At 40.1% G+C, this 27933-nt stretch overlaps 1 protein-coding gene across 6 annotated transcripts in view; it reads left to right on the top strand.

Moving 5' to 3' along the window:
- Positions 1 to 14423: 14423 nt before the first annotated feature.
- Positions 14424 to 27933, top strand: part of UGP2 (UDP-glucose pyrophosphorylase 2) — a 55508-nt gene continuing 41998 nt past the window's right edge. Inside the window, exons 1-2 of one of the 6 annotated variants that reach the window (XM_032291973.1) lie at positions 14435 to 14709; positions 16091 to 16150. Coding sequence is in view for 3 of the 6 variants with exons in the window: in XM_032291968.1 (XP_032147859.1) it covers positions 15738 to 15756; positions 16091 to 16150 (79 nt within the window). In the remaining 3 variants the exon portion in view is untranslated. Of the gene's footprint in view, positions 14710 to 15342; positions 15757 to 15881; positions 15990 to 16065; positions 16151 to 27933 lie in introns of those variants that run through there. The other 5 variants (XM_032291968.1, XM_032291971.1, XM_032291970.1 and 2 more) reach the window with 5 other exon arrangements.

Raw genomic sequence — 27933 nt, 5'->3', positions numbered from 1 at the left:
AATAATTATCAATGTGGTTTTAGTACTGTTTTATTCCTTCTCACTAGGAAACTGGTAAAACCTTCAGGCTAACATGGCTTAAGGAAAAGTCTATCCGTATCCTATTATTCCATTTGTGACTTTATGTGGTCTCCATCCCATGCTGGTCTGTGTTAGAAAGCCTTACATAACAAACAGCTGATATGTTTGTCTCTCAGTCTGTCTGTTATGCTCCAAATCCAGACAGTAGTCTTCAATAAATTTATTTCTATTGCTCAAATAGTCTGTTTTTAATTTGTTGCTGTACAGATTCATGCAAAGCTCGAACTTCAGTAAGTTGCTGACCTCTAACATTTTCTTTGCAAACTCTTGTTGTAAGTTACTAATAAATTGAGAATGGCCTCTTACTCTCAGTACTGTTCTCTGCTCCAAATTCTCTCTTTTTTATTTTTTTTGATATGCTGCTCAGCAGTGGTGAGAGAGATAATATAGACTAGAATTTTCTAATTATATGTTTTGAAAGACTTAAAGCTGTGAAGCATGATATTGATCCTTTCTGGCCTGGGGCATGCAAGTTGGGAGCCCCTGGCCTAGTTGCCTCCAGCTGCTAGCAGCATTTATCAGAGTTTCCTGGAAGGTGGCCAAAGAGGAGCAGAGTCTCTACAGGTAGAATGAATGATGAAAAACATTTAATAATTCCACAAGCCTCTTATCCAAGGTGAACAGCAGTATGCTGAGCAGCTGGTTCCTGAAGTAGGTGTCCAGATAATGGAATATCTACCTCTTTGGCTGGGCTCAGCACATTGCTGACAACATGGAGCTCCTGGATGGTGCAGCTCTGGTGGCTCTGAAACTCTGATTTCATGGACATCAGATACTTTTTGTTAGCTGCTGAAGCACCCTTTTCGTGGCAACCAAAGTAGTTTTGGTCTGACTGTTTCAACAATGCATACATGTTTTACAAATTGAAGTTTTGTCATTTTTTTAAAGTACTTTCTAGAGAAAAGGTCAATTGAATTAAAAATTCCACCGGCCTTATCACAACAAATTTCATCATTTTGATTGCCAATAAAAAAGAATGAGCTGGGGACTCAGTATAATTTCAACCTTATACATTTTTAAATAATTACCAAAAAAAAAAGAAAGATTTTTAGAACTTTTTATCACCTATTTGTGCTACATTCTCATAATGATGACTGTATTAGTTTCCTACAGCTGCTGTAACAAATCACCACAAACTGGGTGACTTATACAACATACAGTATATTCATTCTCTTCTAAATCCAAAGTGGGTTTCTCTGGGTGAAAATCAGTGTCAGCAGGGCTGCACTACCTTTGCAGGCTCTAGGGAAGAATCCATTTCCTTGCCTTTTCCAGCTGCTGGAGGCTGTCTTCATTCTTATGCCTCTCATAACATCATCTTTTCTCCTCCTTCTTCTACTAGCACATTGCTTTCTTTCTCTGTCTTTAAACCTCTCTCTGCCTACATTTTACAAAGACGTTCTAAATTTGTATCAATAACACTTTTGTTACATTTATGGCCCACTCAGATAATCCAAAATCATCTCTTCATCTGAAAATTCTTAACCACATTTGCAAAATCCCTGGTACCACATAGGGTAACACTCACAGGTTCTAGGGGTTAGGACCTGGATATCTTTGGGAGCCACTATTTAGTCTACCACAGTGACTATCAAGAATTTGAAAAGATTATCACCTGGAAGTCTTGATCAAAAACTATGTGTAACTATTCAAGCTTAAAACTTGATTCGAAAAAGTTATGTTCATGTAGGCAAGTTCAAATTTCTCATTTAGATATTTGAAAAGCTTTTATTTCAGTTTTATATAAATTCTATATTTAATATTTCAACTATTACTTCACATTATTTTAATTTTCATAATTTTATACACATTTTAACACTATTAATTCTTCACCAAGAACAAATAGATGTTCATAAATTCCCTCTAGGCACCCCAAGACACCATACAAATATTTTCATTTTCTCTCTGTATGATGAGGACAAGGTTGGGAAATTTAGCTCTACAAGGTTTAGGAAAGTGATACAATGGAGAGAAAAAGGGTTGGGGGTGTAAGTGAGCTCAGTCCATATCTATTCTAACAGGAAGTAAAAAACATAACGCCTAAATTCCAGGAAAAAATAAATAACAATTCTATAGCATTAAGAAATGTGGAGGGGAGGATCCAAGATGGCCGTTTAGGAACAGCTCAGGATTGCAGCTCCCAGTGAAAGCGCAGAGGGTGAGTGGATGCGGCATTTTTATTGCCCACAGACTAGGCAATTCCCAGGCAGAGGAGCTCCACAGGTCGCCAGTGCAGCTGTTTCGGCCAGCGCTGCTGTGCTGGCCGGCGCTGCTGCTTTGCCCCGCGTGGCTGCTTTCTCGGCGCCCCGGAGCAGCGGTTCTCCGTACAAAATACGCCGGTCCGGGTGCCCTTTTGGCTGGCGATTGGAGCCACAGGAAGTCGCCCATTTGTCTGTTTAAAAAGGGGACTGAGCAGGGAACCAGGACAGTAGATTCCAGGGCAAAAAAAAAAAAAAAGGCGCCACAAACCTCAGTGCCGCTGTTTAAGCCAGCGCAGTGAGTGGCCGCAGGGGAAAACAAACAGGACCCCGGCGTCTCTTCAACAGGCGACTGGAACACCAACATAAAAAAGGCTCTGAGGCAGGGAGCCAGGCGATCAGGCTCGGCTGGTCCCACCCCCACAAAAGAACAGGAACCAGAAACTCTGGATTGAGAGTTTCACAGCAAGCGCAGCTGAACCTGGGATGGTCCAGCTCTGTGGGGGAGGGGCGTCCACCATTACCGAGGCAGCCCGCCATTAAGGAGACAGTTGGCCAATGCTGAGGCAGCCCGCTGTTGCCAAGGCAACCCGCCACTGCAGAGAGACTCCGCCTCAACAGAGGCGGGCCACCATCGCCAAAGCAGTTCTAACTACACCCGTATAAACAGGACTGCAGGGAAGTTCACTCGGCAGCTGGGCGGAGCCCGCAGCAGCTCAGCAAAGCCTCTACAGGCAGTCAGTGACTAGGCTGACTCCTTGCTGGGCAGGACAGCTCTGAAACTCATAAAGCCCTAAATCCCTGGGACAGAGCACCTGGGAACAAAAAGCAGTTTATGAGTTCTGCTGCAGCAGACCTAAACGTACCTGCCCAGCAGCTCTGAATGAACAACAGAGCTCCTATAAAGAAGAGACCGTCTCCTCAAGCAGCTCCCTGACCCCTATATATCCAAAGAGACACCTCATAAAGGAGAGATCAGATTGACACTAGGCAGGTATCCTTCTGGGACAAGGCAGAAGAAGAAAACTAGTAACAACTCTTACTGTTCAGCAGCTGCTGCAGGTGAACCCCAGGCAAGCAGGGCCTGGAGTGAACCTCAGCAGACCTACAGCAGAGGGGCCAGACTGTCAGAAGGAAAACCAAGAAACAGAAATAACCTCATCATTAATAAACAGAACGTCAATCTGAAAGATTTGAGACCCAATCTGAAAGCCAGCAACTACAAAGTCGACAGGTGGATAAATCCTTAAAGATGGGAAGAAACCAGCGCAAAAAGGATGAAAACACCCGAAACCAGAACACCTCTCCTCCTACAAGGGATCACAACTCCTCACCAGCAATAGAACAAGGTTGGAGGGAGAATGAGTGTGATGAAATGACAGAATCAGACTTCAGAAGTGGGTAGTAAGAAACTTCTGTGAACTTAAAGAACATGTTCTAACCAAATGCAAAGAAACTAAGAACCTGGAAAAAAGATTTGACGAAATGCTAACGAGAATGGACAAAATAGAAAGGAATATAAGTGAATTGATGGAGCTGAAAAATGCAACACGAGAGCTTCACGAAGCATGCACAAGTATCAGCAGCCAAATTGACCAAGCAGAAGAAAGGATATCAGAGGTCTAAGATCAACTCAATGAAATAAAACAGGAAGGCAAGACTGGAGAAAAAAGGGTAAAAAGGAAAGAACGAAATCTCCAAGAAATGTGGGACTATGTGAAAAGACCTAATCTACGTTTGATAGGCGTACCTAAATGCGACGAAGAGAATGAATCCAAGCTGGAAAATGCTCTTCAGGATATTATCCAGGAAAACTTCCCCAACCTAGCAAGGCACACAAACATTCAAGTCCAGGAAATACAGAGAACACCACAAAGATATTCGTCAAGAAGAGCAACCCCAAGGCACATAATCGTCAGATTCACCAGGGTTGAAATGAAGGAGAAAACACTAAGGGCAGCCAGAGAGAAAGGTCGGGTTACCCACAAAGGGAAGCCCATCAGACTCACAGCAGATCTCTCAGCAGAAACCCTACAAGCCAGAAGAAAGTGGGGCCAATATTCAACATCCTTAAAGAAAGGAACTTTCAATCCAGAATCTCCTATCCAGCCAAACTAAGCTTCATAAGTGAAGGAAAAATAAAATCCTTTGGGAACATGCAAGTACTCAGAGATTTTATCACCACCAGGCCAGCTCTACAAGAGCTCCTGAAAGAGGCTCTACACATATAAAGGAACAACAAGTACCAGCTCAACTAAAGGGCAAAGCACCCAGCTAGCACCAAAATGGCAGTATCAAATTCGCACATAACAATATTAACCCTAAATGTAAATGGACTAAATGCCCCAATCAAAAGACACAGACTGGCAAACTGGATAAAAAGCCAAAACCTATCGGTGTGCTGTATCCAGGAAACCCATCTCACATGCAAGGATACACAAAGGCTCAAAATAAAGGGATGGAGGAAGATTTACCAAGCAAATGGATAGCAAAAAAAAAGCGGGAGTTGCAATTCTCATCTCTGATAAACTAGACTTGAAAGCAATAAAGATCAAAAGAGACAAAGAAGGACATTACATAATGGTAAAAGGATCAATGCAACAAGAAGAGCTAACGATCCTAAACATATACGCACCCAATACAGGAGCACCCAGATACATAAGGCAAGTTCTTAATGACTTACAAAGAGACTTAGACTCCCACACAATAATAGTGGGATACTTTAACACCCCATTGTCAACATTAGACAGATCAACCAGACAGAAAATTAACAAGGATATCCAGGACTTGAACTCAGACCTGGAACAAGCAAACCTAACAGACATTTACAGAACTCTCCACCCCAAATCCACAGAATATACATTCTTCTCAGCACCACATCACACCTACTCTAAAACTGACCACATAATTGGGAGTAAATCACTCCTCAGCAAATGCAAAAGAATGGAAATCGTAGCAAACAGTCTCTCAGACCACAGTTCAATCAAGCTAGAACTCAGAATTCAGAAACAAACACAGAACCACACAACTTCATGGAAACTGAACAACTTGCCCTTGAATGTTGACTGGATAAACAATGAAATGAAGACAGAAATAAAGATGTTCTTCGAAACCAACAAGAATATAGACATAACATACCAGAATCTCTGGGATACATTTAATGCAGTCTCTAGAGGGAAATATACAGCAATAAGTGCCCACATGAGAAGCAAGGAGAGATCAGAAATTGATACCCTATGGTCAAAACTGAAAGAGCTAGAGGAGCAAGATCAAAAAAACTCAAAGTCTAGCAGAAGACAAGAAATAGCTAAGATCAGAGCAGAACTGAAGGAGATAGAGACACAAAAAACCCTTCAAAAAATCAATAAATCCAGGAGCTGGTTTTTTGAAAAGATCAACAAAATAGATAGACCACTAGCCAGATTAATAAAAAAGAAAAGAGAGAATAACCAAATTGATGCAATAAAAAAACGATAAAGGGGATATCACCACAGATTCCACAGAAATTCAAACCATCATCAGAGATTATTACAAACAACTCTATGTACATAAACTAATAAACCTGGAAGAAATGCATAAATTCCTGGGCACTTGCCTCCTCCCAAGACTAAAACAGGAAGAAGCCGAAACCCTGAACAGACCCATAACAAGGTCTGAAGCTGAGGCAGCAATTAAGAGCTTATCACTCAAAAAAAGCCCAGGTCCACACGGGTTCACAGCCGAATTCTACCAGACATACAAAGAAAAGCTGGTACCATTCCTTCTGAAACTATTCCAAACAATACAAAAAGAGGGAATTCTTCCCAAATCATTTTATGAGACCAACATCATCCTGATTCCAAAACCCAGCAGAGACTCAACAAGAAAAGAAAACTTCAGGCCAATATCCATGATGAACATAGATGCAAAAATCTTCAATAAAACACTGACAAGCCGATTGCAACAGCACATCAAAAAGCTTATCCACCATGATCAAGTAGGCTTCATCCCCGGGATGCAAGGCTGGTTCAACATATGCAAGTCTATAAACGTAATTCACCACATAAACAGAACCAAAGACAAAAACCACATGATTATCTCAATTGATGCAGAGAACGCCTTTGACAAAATTCAACAGCCCTTTATGCTAAAAACCCTCAATAAGCTAGGTATTGACAGAACGTATCTCAAAATAATAAAAGCTATTTATGACAAACCAACAGCCAATATAATACTGAATGGGCAAAAACTGGAAGCATTCCCCTTGAAATGTGGCACCAGACAAGGATGCCCTCTCTCACGACTGCTATTCAATATAGTACTAGAAGTTCTAGCCAGAGCAATCAGGCAAGAAAAGGAAATAAAGGGCATTCAAATAGGAAAGGAGGAAGTCAAATTGTCTCTATTTGCAGACGACATGATTGTATGTCTAGAAGACCCCACCGTCTCAGCCCAAAATCTCCTGAAACTGATAAGCAACTTCAGCAAAGTCTCAGGATACAAAATCAATGTGCAAAAATCACATGCAATTCTATACACCCACAACAGACTTAAAGAGAGCCAAATCAAGAATGAACTGCCATTCACAATTGCCACAAAGAGAATAAAATACCTAGGAATACAACTAACAAGGAACATAAAGGACCTCTTCAAGGAGAACTAGAAGCAACTGCTCAACGAAATAAGAGAGGACACAAACAGATGGAGAAACATTCCATGTTCATGGTTAGGAAGAATCAATATCATGAAAATGGCCATACTCCCCAAAGTAATTTACAGATTCAATGCTATCCCCATCAAGCTACCAATGACCTTCTTCGCAGAACTGGAAAAAATCACCTTAAACTTCATATGGAACCAAAAGAGAGCCCACATAGCCAAGTCAATTCTAAGCAAAAAGAACAAAGTGGGAGGCATCACGCTACCGGACTTCAAACTATACTACAAGGCTACAGTAATCAAAACAGCATGGTACTGGTACCAAAACAGAGATATAGACCAAAGGAACAGAACAGAGGTCTTGGAGGCAACACAACATATCTACAACCATCTGATCTTTGACAAACCAGACAAAAACAAGCAACGGGGAAAGGATTCCCTGTTCAATAAATGGTGTTGGGAAAGCTGGCTAGCCATGTGCAGAAAGCACAAACTAGACCCTTCCTCACACCTTACACTAAAATTAACTCCAGATGGATTAAAGACTTAAACATAAGACCTAACACCATAAAAACCCTAGAAGAAAATCTAGGCAAAACCATTCAGGACATCGGTGTACGCAAGGACTTCATGACCAAAACACCAAAAGCATTGACAACAAAAGCCAAAATAGACAAATGGGACCTAATCAAACTCCACAGCTTCTGCACAGCAAAAGAAACAGTCATTAGAGTGAATCGGCAACCAACAGATTGGGAAAAAATTTTTGCAGTTTACCCATCTGACAAAGGGCTGATATCCAGAATTTACAAAGAACTAAAACAGATTTACAAGAAAAAAACAAACAAACCCATTCAAAAGTGGGCAAAGGATATGAACAGACACTTTACAAAAGAAGACATACATGAGGCCAACAAACATATGAAAAAATGCTCATCATCACTGGTCATCAGAGAAATGCAAATCAAAACAACATTGAGATACCATCTCACACCAGTTAGAATGGCGATCATTAAAAAATCTGGAGACAACAGATGCTGGAGAGGATGTGGAGAAATAGGAACACTTTTACACTGTTGGTGGGAGTGTAAATTAGTTCCACCATTATGGAAGACAGTGTGGCGATTCCTCAAGGACCTAGAAATAGAAATTCCATTTGACCCAGCAATCCCATTACTGGGTATATATCCAAAGTATTACAAATCGTTTTACTATAAGGACACGTGCACACGAATGTTCATTGCAGCACTGTTTACAATAGCAAAGACCTGGAACCAACCCAAATGCCCATCGACGATAGACTGGATAGGGAAAATGTGGCACATATACACCATGGAATATTATGCAGCCATCAAAAACGATGAGTTGGGGTCCTTTGTAGGGACATGGATGAACCTGGAAACCATCATTCTCAGCAAACTGACAGAAGAGCAGAAGATCAAACACCACATGTTCTCACTCACAGGAGGGTGTTGAACAATGAGAACACATGGACACAGGGAGGGGAGCACTACACACTGGGGTCAGTTGCGGGGAAATAGGGGAGGGATGGTGGGGGGTGGGGAGCTGGGAAGAGATAGCAAGGGGAGAAATGCCAGATGTAGGAGATGAGGAGGAAGGCAGCAAATCACACTGCCACGTGTGTAACTATGCAACAATTTTGCATGTTCTTCACGTGTACCCCAAAACCTAAAATGCAATAAAATAAATAAATGGGGAGGGAAAAAAATCATTCCTACCTTGAGAAAAAAAAAAGAAATGTGGAGGTAACTATGAGAAGAAAAATGGCGGCCTCTGAGGTGCCACATTGAAGTAAAGAGAAATAGGGGGAGTACTGCTATTCATTACTGGCATTTTGGTACTAACTGGATTTTTTTTAAAGCTGTGCATCCTTACTGAAATTTTGAAAAAAAATTGCAGGGCAATTAAAAATGGCACCAGAGAACAGGCGCAGTGGCTCACGCTTGTAATCCCAGCACTTTGGGAGGCTGAGGTGGGCAGATCACCTGAGGTCAGGACTTTGAGACCAGCCTGGCCAACATGGTGAAACCCTGTCTCTACGAAAAAAAAATACAGAAATTAGCCAGGTGAGGTGGCAGGCATGTGTAGTCCCAGCTAATTGGGAGGTTGAGGCAGGATAATTGCTTGAACCTGGGAGGTGGAGGTTGCAGTAAGCTGAGACTGTACCACTTCACTCCAACCTGGATGACTCCAACTCAAAAAAATAAATAAATAAAAAATTTAAAAATAAAATAAAATTGCACCAGAACTTAGCATTAATATTCCATAATTTTTCCCGTAGTTTTTTCTCTAAGTATGACATTCCTCCTTTTTAATTTTAGACAGAAAAAAAAGTTACTTTTTATTATCTAATCATATTATCCACTTAATGACATAGAATTATTCAATTATTTAACCTTCACCCAAAGTGCAGTCTTAACAATCTTCTCTTTATGTATTTATTTATTTGTTTTCAAGACAAAGTCTCACTCTTGTACCCCAGGCTGGAGTGCAGTGGCGCGATGCCAGTTCACTGCAACCTCTGCCTCCTGGGTTCAAGTGATTCTCATGCCTCAGTCTCTGGAGTAGCTAGGATTACAGATGGCCGCCACCACACTTGGCTAATTTTTGTATTTTAGCAGAGACAAGGTTTCACCATGTTAGCCAGGCTGGTCTCAAACTCCTGACCTTAGGTGATCCACCTACCTTTTGGGCTCCCAAAGTGCTGGGATTACAGGCGTGAGTCACTGTGTCCAGCCGAGAATCTTCTCTTTAATATTTAGTTAGGGTGGTGGGTATGAAATGCTTAAAATACATTCCCTGAGGCTAAGTTAGGAAACAGAAGTTCTCTATCCTTTCCTTCCCGGTGGTGGCACTGGCAGGAAATTTAATAAACTAGACCAGAGGAAGAGATGTTTGGAAAATCATCAAAAGTCGTTTGATGGAATGCACAACAGGGAATCTTTAATATAGTTGAAAAGGGAGAAAAAATAGAATTAAACTGAATGCTTTTCTCTTTCACAGCTCTTCTCTATGAGGATTTCAAAGTCAATAAGAATAAGTAACCTCATCATCTATACATATAACACTACAGTAAATCAAAGTAATATTTATTCTATCTATGATTTTAGTAAAACATGGTTTATTTCTTATTAGTTTTTTTAATCTTTTCAAACTATAATCACATAACAATCTATACTTGTTAAAAACCCTTAGAGAATATAGGGTGCTTCTTTATGTTTATTCCTGGGCCTACTCACTAAAAAGAATGGCTCTACCGCCCCTATAATTAAAGGGGCAGGCCCGATTTGGAGATACAGTTTCCCACATGACAGCAATACAACAACTTCATGGGTATCACCATTTCTTACCAACACTCTCCTCTGGGGAACATGCAGAACAGACTAAACAGAAAACGAAATAGTAAGGACCTGTCTCCTTCAACTTTCAAAGGAGAATCTAGAGGGGAATTATTGACAAACATGAACAAGATAATGCATATTGTGATTAAACTGCATTCTTGGGGCCCTAATGACTTTTAAGCCCACTTAGAAGACTGGCTTCTGAACCATTAATTATCGGTAATGTGAACTAACTTCATTTTTTAAAGCATCTCAGTTATTTGAAATAATTGCTACTGTTCTGATGTAAAAGTTACATGACCCTCAATATAACTTAAAAATCATGCTGTGAACAAAAGAAAGGATATGTTATAATTTAAATTCACAACTTGTTTCAGCAAACTTCCTGATTCATTAACAACAGGGTGTTGGCAACAGGAAAGAATGAAGTCTTTCTCTTCCTCAAGTATTTGGAAACCCCATTCATTTTTAGACAACTCATTCATTAGTAGTCCATCTCATAGATATAATTTGATATCTTTTTCCAGTTAACCCTGTTTGGCTACCTTTTTACTCAAGTGAAATGCCCTATTGTTAGATGTAGTCAGTAACTGGCAACTGCTGACTAACAGTAGCCCATTTTTCCTCTCTCATGTGGGTGGCCTAGGATTTAGATGGGTACAGATGGGAGCCAATATTGAGTATGGGCAATGGTCCATTGGATAATTGTTGCCTGGACTCTTGGCTAAACACTTTGGGCATGACACAGAAATTTTTATGTCTATGACATGTTTGCTCAAACTGCACTGCTTTATTTTCTTGGATGTAGAGGATAGGGTAGGATAGGCATGAAAAAATTAAAGACCACACACACTGATGATCTGTGTACTTATTTCATACTTTAACAATTCCAAAACCACTCCTTATTAGATAATGCTCATGGGTAGTTAGCGACTTACTGTAAAGTATCAGAGCATTGGCTGCTATTATTCTTATACTTTGGCCCAGATTCACCTCCAAGGTGGACATAACTAAACTTAAAAAACTTTATCTCTAAATATAAACCACCTATCTTTTTTATGGCTCTCTAGGAGTAGAGAGTAGGGCCAGGCCTGTGGCTTATGCCTGTAATCCAGCACTTTGGGAGGCTGAGGTGGGTGGATCACCTGAGGTCAGGAGTTCCAGACCAGCCTGGCCAACATGGCGAAACCCTGTCTCTACTACAAATACAAAAATTAGGCCGGGCGCGGTGGCTCAAGCCTGTAATCCCAGCACTTTGGGAGGCCGAGGTGGGTGGATCACGAGGTCAAGAGATCGAGACCATCCTGGTCAACATGGTGAAACCCCGTCTCTAACTAAAAATACAAAAAATTAGCTGGGCATGGTGGTGCGTGCCTGTAATCCCAGCGACTCAGGAGGCTGGGGCAGGAGAATTGCCTGAACCCGGGAGGCGGAGGTTGCGGTGAGCCGAGATCGCGCCATTGCACTCCAGCCTGGGTAACAAGAGTGAAACTCCGTCTCAAAAAAAAAATTAGCTGGGCATGGTGGTGGGCACCTGTAATCGCAGCTACTAGGCTGAGGCAGAAGAATCACCTAAACTCAGGAGGCAGAGGCTGCAATGAGCCAAGGTCGGGCCACTGCACTCCAGCCTGGGTGACAGAGCAAAACTCTATCTCAAAGAAAAAAAAAGTAGAGAGTAGAATACAACACTGTGAGTTAAAACGATTTAGTGGCACTAAACTAGTCATTCAATATATACTCATGGAATGTTAGCTATGTACTGGACACTGTGCCAAGCACTAAATCTAAAAAGGCACCAAAAAAGATGCTTAGAAATAAGGCAGCAGACATGGTTTCCTTGTTATTGATAGAAAGTTCCTGCCTAAAGCAAAGGAAAAAGATATGGTGAGGTTATATATCCTAGGATATGGGACTGAGTAAATTAAACTGTTTCCTTAAGTTTCTATGGGAAAGTAGAAAGAAAGAAGAAATTACAGGCAGAATTTATATCATCCTTGGATGGTCACATATGGCACCAGCCAAAAACTGGCTTCCAGCCTTCTTTTTGATTCACAGTCCATTTCACTCCAGCTCCTTAACCCTGCACACACTCTTATTGACCTCCATCTTCATTGTTTGGAACCACCCACCCCAAATTTCTGCAAAGATATAATCTATAAATCTATCAATGTTACAGATTTCTAATGATACGGATATCAACATCATGCACCTTGAAGGGATATTCCACAGTAGTATCTTATGAAAAAACGGGTTGAAGATACACACACTTGCCCAGAGAAAGCAATTTTTCAGTGACTGAAGTATATAAAGAGAAATAGGTAACTGCTTTCTAAGCTTCTAAGCATGCCTTTCTCCATGGCCATCAAGAACTCCACCACTTTTTCCTATCTCCACATGATTTGTCAAGTGAGGTTGTTTATAGTGGCTCTGAGAGAGTGGGGAAGCTCTTTTACAAAGTGTTTGTGGGTTCAAAATTTAAATTTATACAGATGTATAAAGAAATTTCATTTTAAAAGGTACCGTTTGGAAATATTTGGAAATTTGGCCTCTAGAGTGCTACTTCTCAGATGGGTAGTTACTTTTTGGAGAGTTCTTGAGGCAGCAAATGTACGACCACCTTTGGTACTATATCTCAATATTTAATTATTCATAAATCAAGACGCCATTCTTAGGTATTAATAAATGCTCTTGCTGCAGTTAAAACCCATTTGCTCTTTAATCTTCTGTGAAGGCAGAAAATACAGTAACCAATCATCCTTTCTTATAATAAACCTGTATAATTAAAAACTCTTCATTGTCCTCTAACTTTATCTTTTGCAGGGTAAGTAACCCTACATGGCCAAAATCTTTTGGTGGTATTTTATTTTGGTACTAACGTTCATTGGTAAGGACTGCTTATTCAGTGCTAGAACAATTTCTGTACTGTACACAAAGGATGTAGAGATTTTGTAAACATCATCAATCTCCAAATGCTGTTATTAAACTATATCCATCTGAATTTTAGACACATCTTTGGTTTTGTTTGGGGAAAATTCGTTTTATGGCCGAGAGGTTTCCGAGTGTAATATTTTTGGATTTCCTGTAAGAAATACAGTACCAATGGTTGTCATTCTCTAGTATAACAAATTTTCACTAGCCTTTTCTGTGTTGTTTGTTCTAATAACATTTCCATATGAAAACGTGGAACCAAAAAATTAAAGTTCCTTTATTTACAGAATGAGTCATTAAAAAAATTCTCACTTTACCTTGGTTGATTAGCGTTGCCCAAAGCCTCAAACTCTTCTGTAATTACTGTACTTGTTTATTGGAGGCATATAAGAGAAGATGCTGGCAATTCTTTGGTCCTGGTGCAGGCTATTTAGTCTTAAAGTGGAAATGTAAAGTCTGAAACGCACTCGCTGCCAGGCACACTGAGTCTTAGGTACAGGTGGGGTTGGCGTTACCAGGTGTGATTTGACAGGCCGTGGGCTGGCCCTGTAATAGTCTCCAGGCTAGTGTCAAGTTCCGTGTAACATGCTCTTCCCTTGAGGACTTCAAGAATCTACCAAAAGAAAAGCATCTCTTGAGGAGTAACTTAAGCCAGTTTCACGTAGATCAGAAAAGTAAACGCCTAACACAGCAGAAATCTCTACAGGATTAGGAACTGGGGCAAGGGGCATGGTGGTGGTTCCGGTGAGGTAGCCTTCACTTGTCACTTTCTTCAATGCCTAAACCCTTCTTTGGTTAGTTGGCCCCACACAGGCCACTGCCTACTCCCTAACGCATCCTCACCGTCCCCCAACCACACGTGAGGAGAAGAGCTAGCATCCTCTGAGAAGCGTCTGGGTTCCCTCAGGACAGCTGCGGTGGGGAACTCCGCCATCCGCAGAGCTTTCTTCAGTCCGTAGTCAGCGGGAGCATTTTTACTAACTGGAAAAATAACCAGTTGTGCTCGGGTGCTCTCCCTTACTGGGACATACTGGTGAGGCTTCCCTGGTCCGGCGCCCACCATAGACGCTACTCCCACGCGCGGGATTCCCGCGTTACTGCTCAGGGCCCACCTCCGACGGGCTCCCACTTGCCGCAACGCTCCGCCCCTTGCCACCTCCGCACGTCTCATTGGCCAGACCGTGCGTCCGCCTCGGCTCCTGACTGGCGGCTGCGCCTGTCGGTCGTTGCGGCAGGGACATTTCCGCATGGGGGAGCTGCTCCGAATGGAGGGGGAGGGGAAGTGTTTAGGAGAAAGTGGGGGCTTTGGGTGTCGGGAGCCGGCTGACGGGTGGACAGAGGGGGTTAGCAGCTGCTAGCGAGGGGCTCAAGGCGTGCATGTGTGAGAGAAGAGGGAGAGCGAGAGAAGGGCGCCTCAGAGGTGACTTTTTCTCAGCCTGCAAGCCTTCTTCCTGGGGCGCAATAAACGCCCCCAATTTCCCAGCTGCTAAAGGAAGAGGAAGGTGGGTCTCGCTGGCTGCTTGAGGAGGGGCGGGGTTGGGCTTCCGGCGACCCTCTGAATGGGTGTGTTTCCCCCTCTCGCGGGCCCGCAGTGTGGTCCCGGAGGCGGAATTTGGATTCTGAGCAGCACAGGGCAGGCGCGGCGAGAATATGTGTGGGAAGGGTCGGGGCCCTCCCTTGGGACCTCCGGGCCGGTGCACGGGTGTACCCCTCGCCGGTGACCCCTTAGTGTCCGCTGCGGGGGAGGGGCAGCATAGCCTTTGCCCTTTTCCGAGAAGAAGCTGCGGCCGGGTTTCGCTGCTCGCGGCGGGAAGGCGGGGAGCTGAGGCCCCGACCAGTCGGCCCGCTGGAGCTTGGAATTGGTAGCGCCTCCTAGTCCCAGAATATTTATGGCTGATGAAAATGATTGCACTGTCCCCGCTTGCCGGCCTCGTCCGCCTCCCCAACCCCTGCTTGAGTGGGAGCCGCTGTTGACCGGGGTTTTCCGGGGAAGCGGCTGGGGGCTGAACTGGGCGCCGGGGAGGGGGCAGCTAGGGGTGCGGCCTCCCAGTGCCTCCTGCCGTCCAGCCTCGGAGGGCGTGGGGACTGGGGGGCGGTGAAATAGTCGCTGTAGGTCCGCCTCTTTCATTGATGAAATTTAAGTTCGTGTGGTTTTTACCTTTTCCGGGAGTCTCCAGCTGGCCCTCATTTGTGTCAGGAGCGCTTGTCGCCAAGAGTTCCTAAGCCAACTCAGTCTCACCAAGTTTCCGTCTTTTGGAATTGGGGAAGGTTCTTCTAGGTTTTTCTTTCTTTCTTTCTTTTTCATCTTTTTTCTTTTATTTCTTTTTTTCTTTTCTTTTTTTTTTTTTTTTTTTTTTTTTTTTGAGCCACTTTTAATCGCTTTGAATAAATACTCCCTTAAGTAGTTAAATATAGGAGGAGAAAATACGCCGGTTGTTAAAGCAGGAGAGGAAGAGAGACCTACCTGTCCTATAGCGTGACTCCTATAGAAATTTTTTAAAAAGCCAGAGTATTTTACTACATCCCTAAAATGTCGAGATTTGTACAAGGTAAGAAATGCTGATGCTTGTATCCCCCGAGTTGCTTTAGCCGAATTTGGGTACTGGCATTGGAGGTTGGTGGGTGGTTTGGAAGTGGAAATACTCATTTGAGATAACATTTGCGAAACCCTTTTCGTTGAATTGTCATCTGAGCTGTCTTGAGCTGCTGGGTTGACGTTCCAGACACGTAAAATTTATGTTCCTTTACCCTGCTGGGTTTAGTTTTGCCTCCCTGAAATCAGGTTAATAGTACTGTCGCTCTCCTGGATAGTGGCTGTTAAGTGATAAAACAGGATTTTGGCTGCTGATTAATCCTTGTTCTCTTTTCCTGGTCTGTGTCAAGGTACCTGTGTGTGCACGAGGACGGGAAGGGCTGGGGAAGCGGGAGGACTGGGAAAGGCAGGTGGGTTTTGCCGGGACTGTTGGGGAAGCTTTAGTGTTCTCAGTTTATACTTCGTTTGGGTGTACGTGGTTTGCGTCTCAGATTCACTTATTGCGAAACCGGGAGTAGCCTGAAGAAGCTGGAGGTCATTTCAACTGGAGAAATGACTTTGCTGCATTGCTGTGTTTATTTTTTTCCTTTTTTGAACTATGAAAAGATGATTAAGGTTACTTTAAAATTTGGAAACTGCCCTCTGAACTCCACATGTGTGTTAAAAAAGGGCTAGGGAATGCCTCAGCAGAGCTTAGCAGTAACCGTGTGTGTATGAATGCATGTGTGTACGGTGCACTCATTGAAATTGGTGCTGCCTTAAACCTCTGGCATCAGTTTGTAGCATGAGACTTGCCTTCTGGTATGCAAGTAAACTCTTGTAGACTCCAGTGTGTGAAAGCTTCAGCCATCTTGAACACACAGCTAGCAAAGTTCACACTTAATGTGCTTTCTAATAAATGTAGGTGTACTTTTGAAAAAAAAAAGTTGTGTCAGTAATGGCCATCATTTGACCCTGGGAATAAAGATGGCTTACTGAGTTCTACATTATTTTATTAACCCTTCTTTACGTTTTGTGTAGTAGATTAAAGGAAGAGAATTAAATTGCCTGTGTTATTATCAAAACCTATGCTTGCCTTTAGTACTAAGCTCAGAAATGCCACTTGTTATTAGACGTCCAAATTCATGTTATATCTTATATGTGGTAAGAGATGCTCCTTATGTTCTGATTGAGTAAATGTCTAATTCAGGAATAGAAAGACAGAACTGTTAGAAATCTACTGGTTTTGTAATAACAACAATATTCAATTACCATGAAGAAGATATTTTGCAAGAATGTGCTAGGTAAAAGTGGACAAGTCACTTCTCTTTAGAAGTTAGAAATATTGTTAGTTAAACCCAAGGCGTTTCATGTATTTTTATGCTTTAGAGTAGCTTGCAGAATTGGCAAACATTGACTGATTTCAAAGCTTTGCTGTAAGGCTAACTGTCCTCAGGAGATTCAAAATCAAGTGGTAAGAATTGCTATGTATGTTTGTCATTTCTTTATTATCCACTTTTTTTTTAAAGCCCTTTATATTTTGGAATACTAGATTTACAGAAAAGTTGGATGTTTGTCAAAACTAAGAAATTAACATAGGTACATTACTGTTAACCAAAGACTTTGGTCAGATTACCGTTCCCATGATTCAATCCAGGATACCAGATTGCATTTGGTTGCCAAACACTTTTTTTCTTTTTGTTTCTTTTTTCTTTTCTTTCTTTTTTTTTTTTCTTTTAGGAGTCAAGGTCATACTGTGTTGTCCACTCCGGAGTACACTGGGTATTCACAGGAGCAATCACAGTGAACTACAGCCTCAAACCCCTGGGCTCAAGCTATCCTCCTGACTCAGCCTCCTGAGTAGCTGGGACTATGGGCATATATCATAGCTTGTAGTTGCCATATATTTTTACTTTAAATGGTAGTTTTCCTTTTAAGATGGGCAGTTTTGCACAAAAATATGACACCCCCTCAAAAATTTTTTCCATGAATGTTCCCCATGTTTATCATTGTTTAAATTTTTGTCTTTGGTTCTGTTTATGTGGTGAATTACATTTATAGACTTGCATATGTTGAACTAGCCTTGCATCCCTGGGATGAAGCCTACTTGATCATGGTGGATAAGCTTTTTGATGTGCTGTTGCAGTCGGTTTGCCAGTATTTTATTGAAGATTTTTGCATCTGTGTTCATCATGGATATTGGCCTGAAGTTTTCTTTTCTTGCTGAGTCTCTGCCAGGTTTTTGTATCAGGATGATGTTGGTCTCATAAAATGATTTGGGAAGGATTCCCTCTTTTTGTATTGTTTGGAATAGTTTCAGAAGGAATGGTACCAGCTCCTCTTTGTATGTCTGGTAGAATTCAGCTGTGTATCATTGTTTAAATTTTTTACAGTGTGAGCCCGCTATATGTTTAACTCTGCTGCTGTAATTATAAATGATAAACCTAGTTGACAAATGACACAGCTGTCTCTATAGAAGAGCTTTCAAGTATAAGGGTTGGAATTTTTGATTTTGATTTTTTTTTTTTTTAAGCAAATCAAAGTCTTTGATCTTTGCTGCAGAAAATACTGATATTTCCAATCACTGGTACTTAGTAGTTTATGCTCCTTCATAGGGGAAAGAGTGAACATATGTTAGATTTCTAATTTTTTTTTCGTAAGTTGTCTCGTTAAACTTTATAAGAGTCCTGAGATGTAGATTTTTAACATGCCCTTACAGGTGAGGAAAATTAAGTTTTTTGTTTTTTTTTTAGGCAGGGTCTCACTTTGTTGCCCAGGCTGGAGTGCAGTGGTGCAATCACAGTTCACTGCAGCCTTGATCACTTGCTTTTCCCACCCCAGCCCCCTGAGTAGGTGGGACTACAGGCACACACCACCATGCCTGGCTACTTTTAAAATTTTTTTGAAGAGACAGGCTCTCCCTATGTTTCTCAGGCTGGTCTCAAACTCCTGGCCTTAAGCAATCCTCTATCCTCAGCCTCCCAAAGTGCTGGAATTACAGGTGTGAGCTACTAGTGTCCAGCACTGAAATTCTTATATATATATGTCTAAAACCCTTGTTCTTTCTGATACCTTTTGTTTTGTCTAACATTAACAACTGTGGAAATGGCCTGTTTCTCCAGCTAGATTGTCAGTTCCCGTTGGGCAAAGATAATATTATAGCCTTGGGAGAAATACAATGTTCTGTAAGTGGTGAATGCTCTAAGTGAATTTGTCATGGATGACAAAGAAGAAGCCCACAGCTTAGCACTTTCCATATACTATTTAGTAGGTTATCCTATATTTTTGGTTGTAGTGTTTATAATACCTCTTATATTACATAAATGTTGAGAAAGATGAAAGGCTACAGACTTAGATTTGAATACTGTTACTAGCAGGTGATCTTAGAGAGATAACTTTCAAACCTCAGTTTCTTCTTACATAAAAATTGGGTAGTAATGCTTATGCCTCAGAGTTATTGGAAGGTTGAAATGAGATAACTATGTGCATATGCTAGGCACATATTAGGTGGCCAGTAAATTTTACTTTTCTTTCTTGAAATGACGGTGGCCTTTCAGATAGCGTTGCCACCAGAAATATAACCACATGTCATCAACAGAAATAAACAGAAGCAAGGCAAGTATGACAATTCTTTATTTTCCTATTCCAGGTTTCATGTTCAGGCCTAGGTGTTACTATGTTTAAAAAAAAATGTGCAGGAGTGGGAAGGTGGGGCAGGGTAAAGTTTGGACAATGTGGAGTGAATACAAGTTGGTGACAGTTTTGAGTGCAGTCAACAAAATTTTTTTTGAGCTTTTGGTATGTATAATGTACTGTATTAGGATTTCTGGCATATCCCTTATGGTAAGCACTGAAGTTCAGCAGATATGGGCATTACACCTATATGTTATGTACACCTGTTTTTGAATGTCACAGAACAGGGGGTTGCTATACTTTGCTTGAATCTCTTCCTCCAAATGTAGGCATTGTGCCTTAAAGGAAAGCTGGGTATCTCCATCCTCCAGCACGTTGACCATAAACTATTAGGTGGAAATGTTCAAGTAATAGGCAAGAGAGTTCTTAGTATATATTTCTTAGCCAAAAAAGGTTTTGCTTTCTTTGGTCACCTCTCCAAGTCTCTGTTCCTCAGGCACTTAAGATTCCTCCTCTTAGGAAGACCTTCCTTTACTGGATTTGCAGCATAATTCCTAGCTAGTATATTTTGCCCTTGGGTCACCTTCTGTCTGTGATATTTCTTCTGCTTCTGGTTTTCCCTGCCCCAGGGGTTGTTCCAGGGCCCCCAATTATTCTAAATGAATGTGAGTACCATCTCTTCCCTAGCTGAGTGAGAAAGGGGGCTCCCTGTCATAGTTGAAAGTACCAGGAGTAGGGGTTAGCAGCAGCTGTGAGCTTTTGCCAGGTTTGTCAGTGGGTACCATTTGGAATTTTGCTTTTAAAAAGTTCTGAGAGTTATGGGGTAATCACTCTAAATGTTTTGAAACTTAATAAATAATGAAGAAACTAATGTTGTCTAGCCAGCTAAGGCCATAATGGATGCTTATGCTGTAATATTAGAGGCACTGTTTTAAAAGAATGGTTTTAAATATGCCATTATCTATCTAAATTATATAAAAATGTCCCTAATGTTCTTAAAATGAAGTATATACCTATATTTTAGGGATGTAAGTACCTCTGTGTCACTTAAAAAAATGCTTGAAGCCTATCAGCTTTCCCATTTGTTAAAATTTTTTTTTTGTACCTTTTTTGGTGACTCCTATTTGGTAGATGGCAGCTAGCCAGGGAAGATTACTGAGCTAATTATAACTGGAGGGGTCTCGGAGGAATACAGAGATGAGAAGCATTCTGGGGCCTGGTTCTTCTCAAATCCTAAAACCAAATTTAGCCTGTTGCTGATCACTTAGATGATGAGGATGCTTTTAGCACGGGGATAGTGGCATGGATTTGTGTGAGGACTGGAGGCATGAAAATAACAAGTAGGGCACACCCCTAATGTTTTAAAGATCTGATTAAGATTTATTATGTTGCTTGAAGAAAAGGCTTTAGTTAAATTCAGACATAGTTATAAATGTAAAACAATTCTAAAGAAATTTAAAATGAAGGGTTGAGCTGATGAAAAGTGTTGACTGTTTTCCAACATGGACTTTGTAATCTCTGTGGTTAAATTGTCCTTGTTGTTACTAACCAGCCCTTCTTCTAGTAAGATGGATGATTTTCATTTGTGAAATCTGCTGAGGAAAAAAATGATAAGGAACATTAGAGAAATAAGAAATATTAACTGGTACACTTTTTGGGAGTGCCATTTCAGTATTCTGAATAAACTGAAAAATAACCTTAAAAGGAAATTACTCTAAGGTGTTATTTTAGTCCGTAGATATTTTCTTATAATATCGCTTCACGGAGACCATTCCCTTTGTGTATATGTATTATTTTTCCCTTCATAGATGAATTGTAGCAAGTTTAATTAAAGGGATACTTAAGATTGTGTGAGGAGCATCAGTTGGCCTAATAATGAAAGTGTTTTAAATAAAAGAACAAGATACTGTAGTTTCCCAGTTCCCACCAAGCTTTTTGCAGAAGTATAGGCATTATGAGTTCCCGGAAAGCTAGACGTTATTAATTATTGAAAAGTTAACGTAAACAGATACTTGAAAGTCAAACTGGATTATCTGTGAAAATGAAGAGGAGTGTATTTACTTTCTATAATGCCGTTCATCCTGATATCCAGCATTTATACTGTTGGAGAAAATTCCAGCAATATAGAATAAATTAGTAGGGGAAGTTCTTTGAGGGCTTGGGTTTTAATGGATTAGAAAATATGATTCCCTTACTACCTTTTTGGTTGGATAGGATCTCTTTAGAAGACAGTTTTCCTAAAGACTGTTGCCTTTTTGATATAGCCTACAATTTCTTTTCTAAATATATTTTAAACATGGAGTAATAGTGTTTGAATTGTGTCCATCTTGGTCTTTGTAATTGAATGGATTGTCCCAGGCACAATGACTATTAATTGAAACCATAATTCTTAGATATTTAAAATTCTACTACCAGGGATGTATCTTTCTATTAATAACTTAATATATTCTTTGAAAGTTTGCTTTGTGAAGCTATCAAAGAAAATTAAACTTTATGTGTTTTTTGATTGGGTATCTTATGTGTGAGAAAAGAGGTAATACTCCATTTGAAAGCTGTTTCCCAGTTTTCTTGATTGGTGATGCAGGCATCTCCTTTAATTTGTTGCACAGTAATTGTCTAGGAGTCAAATTCTGCCTCATCAACAGTTCCATTGTTTATTTTTCTCAGTCATTGCCAAGTGAAATCGTTTGTGCCCCCAATCCATTTTGACAATTAAGGATTATTTTTGAGAAACATGGAGAAATTGGCTATGTTGTCTTAATGTACATAAACCATAAAATGTTTTATTTCCCTAAACATTTCCAGATATTTGTTAGTTTTTTCTATGTAAATCGAGAGAATTCTTTTTCTTTGTAATTTCACTTGTTTCCTTAAAAAAAAAAGTCACTCATTATCTTCGTGGAGCAGAAATTAGTTGTATTTTTGCTTAGTCTCCTTTTTACTTGCTAGTCAACAAAAAAATACTATTTTAGGGGACCGTCTCTTTTACAATAGCTCCTCTTGCTCCTTGGCTGCAATGACAATGTGATTGGAGTTTGCATTTTCTTCTAGTTGCTGCTCTGGCAGAGGCTGATGTAATATTTCATTTGTGTTATATGCCTGCCTAGAATTTTAAAGCTTCCAAAGAGTACAGTAAAAGAACAACATAGTTATATCCACTGTTTTGGGTTCATTTGTGCCAACGGTAAAATGCCTAGCCTTGGTAATAAAATATTTGTGATTGGAGTTTGTATTTTCTTCTAGTTGCTGCTCTGGCAGAGGCTGATGTGATATTTCATTTGTGTTATATGCCTGCCTAGAATTTTAAAACTTCCAAAGAGTACAGTAAAAGAACAACATACTTATATCCACTATTTTGGGTTCATTTGTGCCAACGGTAAAATGCTTAGCTTTGGTAATAAAATATTTATGGAATGCATAAAAGAGTTCTTTGATTTTGTTTTCATTGCTTAGAAAACAGTGTATAAGGAAGGGTTGAAGAGCATGAAATCCAGTAAGAAAGTATTATTCTAATTTGTAGTTTTAACTTCATATAATAGACATAGTTGAGCTGCTGGTTTTCATTCAGATTTGGTGACAAACACCATGTAAATGTACTGTAACTGAGAAAGGAGAGACCTTCCTCCAGAAGAAGGAGATACAGGGCACCAGGCAACAGGGTTTGAGTTCCAGCTTGGCATTGCCACTGTGTCCTTAGGCGAGTCAGCATCCCTGGGCCACTGTTTCTTTATCTCCAAAATAAGGAATTGGACTCACTGACCTTAAAGCCCTTCTAAGCATAAACGTTTATCTAAATGCACGCACATCAAGTTACAGGGCAGGACTACCGGATCATTTTTTGGTTCTTCATTGTGATTTTATGTTATGCCTCTTTTGATGACATCCATTAAACATAAAATGAAGTATTATTTAACAGATCTCTTCTGAATGTTCTGTTTTCCATAAGTAGTGTTTTCTTTTTCCTTTGAGATTTTAAGAACTACTGTATTGTATAAGAGTAGGGTTAATCTTAATTGTTAATGAAAAGTCTGGTTTATATATAAACTAGCAGTTTTTTTTTTTTTTAAAGTAAAGGCTCTTCATATTTGTTGCTGTAACAGCTCTTGAAAGCCTGATAACCTTTTATTTTTGTTATCAAAAAGCATTTATTAAGCAGTCATATGAATATAAAGCTGAGTCATCTAAAAATATATCTCAGTGTAATCATATTATAGTTGGCAGTCTAAAATAATAACTTTAGTACAAAAAGTTGATATAAAATCATGTAAGATACAACTTAATTGAATTTACTTTTCTTAATATATCATTGAATGACATGGATATTTTTTCTATATTTTTCCCTAAATTAAGCTAAATATAAACCTATAAATTGCCCAATTTGGTTAATCTCTAAAGTTTGTGAAAACATTACATTGGTATTTATATTGGTTAGTAAAATTGAAAAGAAATTTAGTAGTCATTTATCTAGTCTATCTACCTGTTTGAAAGACTATATCCCTGATATTTGACTAATAAATCAGCATCTTCTTGAGAAGCCTTAGGGACTGGGGCTTTAAGTACTTATGACGGCCTATACTTATCTTAACTCTGCCTTTCTGTGACCAGACATCATGGCTCTTGTACACTTAAACTTTGGTCCTATTAGGCACTACCTACACTAGACTAGACTTTGCCTTCTCTGTACCCAGAGCATAGCTGGATCATAGTAGGCTCTTACTCACTTAATAAATGTTATGTATCTACTATATCTCAGGCTTTGTGTTTGGCAGTGGGAATACATCTGTGAACATTACAGACATATACTTTCACAGAGTTTATAGTCTGGTGTTAAGATAAGCATTGAATAATTTTTTTAAAGTATGATGTTATAAAGGAGAGGTACAAGGATCTAGCATATGAGCCTGTAATAGGTAACTTTACTTAGTTTAGAAAGATTTCTAGGAGGATAATTTCAGGTAATATTTAAACTATAAAAAATGAATAGGAGCTATTCAAACTACGATTTTATGGGAACTTAAGTGCTGATCTGCAGTTGAGTTGCATATCATTATTGGTCACTTATACTGTGCAAGGTGCTAAGGCAGGTTTTGGGGAAGCAAAGTTACATGACATAATGTGTTTTTTTTCCCCTCAAGAGAATACGTTCTAGGATTGCAGATGGACATTTAACTAAAGAATTGGGGTTTTGAGGGATGTTTGATATAATACAGAGACAGGAATGATTAAAACCCCCATGTGAGTTGTGGTAAAAGAAAGGCCTCTTTGAATCAAGGGCCACTACTTAGAACACTAGGAATACCACCATCGAAATGACAGAAGCCACTCAAGTAAAATAGTTTGAGTCTTTGGGGATTGAGGGATCAGGGCAGTTTCCCAGAGGTTGGAATGATTCTCATTATTTTGGAATTCACACTGGGCTATTTATTTTTTTATTTTTTTCTCATTTCTGCCACTAAAAGTGTTGAGTGGTATTTTAAGTGCATGTTTTAGAACAATCTTACAGTAAGGATGCTTTTAACTTCATGGAGCAGAAAAATATCACTTCATTTGGCTTAAAACGAGGGCCTTTTTATCACATAAATCCTTAAGTAGGATATGCAGGGTTGGTTAATTCAGTACAAAAGCTTATCAGACTTTCCTTCTGCTGTGCTATCTTTGGTATATTTGCCTCATTCTTGGGTATCATGGCAGAAGAAACATGGGGTGATGGGTGGCCACAAACTCATTATGTGAGTAGAGAAGATACTGTTTTTTCATGTATATCTCTTTTTTCAGTGAGGAACAACCTTTCTCCAAAGTGCTTTGACAAATTATACCCTTATGGCTCACTGGCCAGAATAATATTACATTTTATGCTTAAACCAATCACTAGAAAGGCTTTGGACCCATCTGGGCCTGGTGCCATCTCTGAAACACAGGACATTGGGGCAGGGAGTTGGTGACAGAATAGCACTGGGGTGACAAGAAGGATGAAGAATATGGCTGCTACAAATTTGTTAAGATAAATGGAGTGTAATCTCCCAGGGCTACTCAAAGCCATACTGGCAATATTTGCTGATTAGATATGCATATCCTCCCTACCCCAAACCCACTGAGTCAGAATCTCTCTGGGAGCTTACACAGGAATCTGTGTTTTAACCAGCCTCCAAGTGATCTGTATGGATATTCAAGTTTTAGAAGCGCTATTCTACATGTCCCAAATGGAGTAGGAAATTGCAGCCTTTAGGCAGTCTGCATTTGTACTTTCATTGGCTTTGGCTATGCAAAAAGATGCTTTAGCTTGGCTTTTGAGACATGCTTGTTTAAGGAATTTGTATTTATTTCAGTAGGCAGTGATAATTTCATCAAACAAGAGAAGTGATATGATGGAAGTTGCAGCTTAAGGAGATCAATCTATTCTGCTTGGTACCATTAGATTAGAGTGATGGGCAGACTAGTTAGAAAGCTGTTGTCATAAATAGGAGAGTAAAAATGCTAGGGGAACTAAGGTAGCAGTAATGGAAGTGAAAAACAGTGATTGAAATTATTGAAACTTCTTAAATGACTGCCATAATTTCAATCAAGAAGTTTTGATAATTGGCTTGTCCAATGTGAGGGGAAAGGTGGGAAGCGCCAACTAGGACTGTGAGGTTTAAACCTTAGTTTCTACAAAAATGTTAATGCCATGGGGAACAGGGAGGGCAAGAGCAGTAATTTAGTTTGGATGATGAGTCTTGTTTTGGACATGTTAAGTTTGAGGTACCCAGCTGAGTATCCAGGTGTCCAGAGTCTTTAAGGCAGTAAAGAATGTGATCGTGGAGTTCAGGATAAACATTTAGGATGAGAGGCACATGTTTGTATGATCAGTAAGGAGACTGGCAAGAAAATTGAGGAGAAAAAATGGTCTGGGGACAGAATTTTAGGAATCTTAGGGAGTAGGAGAGGAAAGGAAGGAGCCAGTTAGGGAAAGCAAGGTGTAGTCACAGAGGTAAGAAAAGATATAAGATAAAATTGAGTATTGGAACCCAAAAAGAGCTTTTCCAGGAGGAATATTCACAAATAATTGAGTTTAAAGGATTGCAGTGTGCCCAGAAGAACCTGGTTAGCTTGAATGGGTTATAAATCTGGCTGACATAATTTATATTTCTAGTTGCCACTAAATTCTTGTTTTATGGTTACTTGGCTCATAAGTCATTTGCTGATATAAGATTAAAGGGGCTCTCCAGTTCTTTGACTTTGAGTATCTCTCATTGTGAGTTTTCCAGGAAGGTTGGGACTGATCAGACAGAAGTAGCCTGGGGATGGCTTTTCAACTTCTTTGTTGCTCTTGGTGCTTTCCCTGTGGTTTTTCTATGGCCTGTGCATTTTGAAACTAGCTTGTGTACTTATTTTGTTTGTGCCAGTATCAGGGTGTTAGGGAAGACTATTATGTATACCTCTTACTGCTGAAATATATGACATGAGATCCATGAATTAGGAAACAAAAACATTCACATGTCAGATTGACTGTTTCCTTCTCTCTTTTTTGGCCCCAGCTGGATATAAAAGCCTATGATGTTGAAATTTAGTTCTTATGAACAGGAAGAATTAGGAAATTGGGGGAAAGGAAGAACTCGTGAAAAAAAATTATTGCCTGTTCTATCCAAAATTGACTTAAAGTGTGATGAAGTCAACCAAGACAATTCTAGTAAATCTAGTTTTATGTGGTGAGGAGTTACCCTGTCTGTTGATTGAACAAAAGAAGAGGTTCTGATAGAAATGCGTTAGGAGGAGAGTGTGGGATTTAGGGATTTTACGTCAAGGTTAACGAGAGTCAGGCCAGGAAGAAAAAAACATTAACAGGGTATTTCTGCCTCACCATGGTGGAATGGGACTAAAAAAAATGGCTTTGCTTCTGGGCTCCAACATTGGCCTGCTCTGTGACCTTGCATAAGTCATTTAACTATTTTCAACCTGTTTCCTCGTCTGTAAAGTGATGAGAGTAGATTAAATGCTCCCTCCCATCTATAAAAATGTTTATGACTAAGGTAATGAAATGCTTGACTCCAAACTCACTCTGTGTTTAAAGTCATGGCGGATCAATTTTATATTGCTTGGAAATAAGGACAAAACATTTTATGAGTTTAGAAATCTTGCATTATTCAGAGGATTTAGTTGACCTTCCTTTGGAAATACAGCTGTCATTGTCAGAAGTGTAACCTGAGAACGTTAAATCCAAGGAAGCTTCTGACATCTGTAGTACTTTTTGTACCAGAAATTTCAACTCTTCCTTTAAAAATTCAGGATGGATGAGGAAGTCACTACTAAGGGAAGTAGTTTCCTGCTCTGTGCCTCCTGGTTTGTGCCCAGATGCTTAAGATAGCTACTCTTATTGTCTAAGCGCTCTTCCTTATTCTTTATTCTTTTTTTTTTTTTTGAGACGGAGTTTCACTCATGTTACCCAGGCTGGAGTGCAATGGCGCGATCTCGGCTCACCGCAACCTCCGCCTCCTGGGTTCAGGCAATTCTCCTGCCTCAGCCTCCCGAGTAGCTGGGATTACAGGCACGCGCCACCATGCCCAGCTAATGTTTTGTATTTTTAGTAGAGACGGGGTTTCACCAA

This window comes from Sapajus apella, unplaced genomic scaffold, assembly GCF_009761245.1.
Source record: "Sapajus apella isolate SASKATOON/1434 unplaced genomic scaffold, GSC_monkey_1.0 scaffold26, whole genome shotgun sequence".
Taxonomy (NCBI): domain Eukaryota; kingdom Metazoa; phylum Chordata; class Mammalia; order Primates; family Cebidae; genus Sapajus; species Sapajus apella.
Note: the sequence above shows the minus strand (reverse complement) of the source record. Positions and strands in the feature narration are given on the sequence as shown.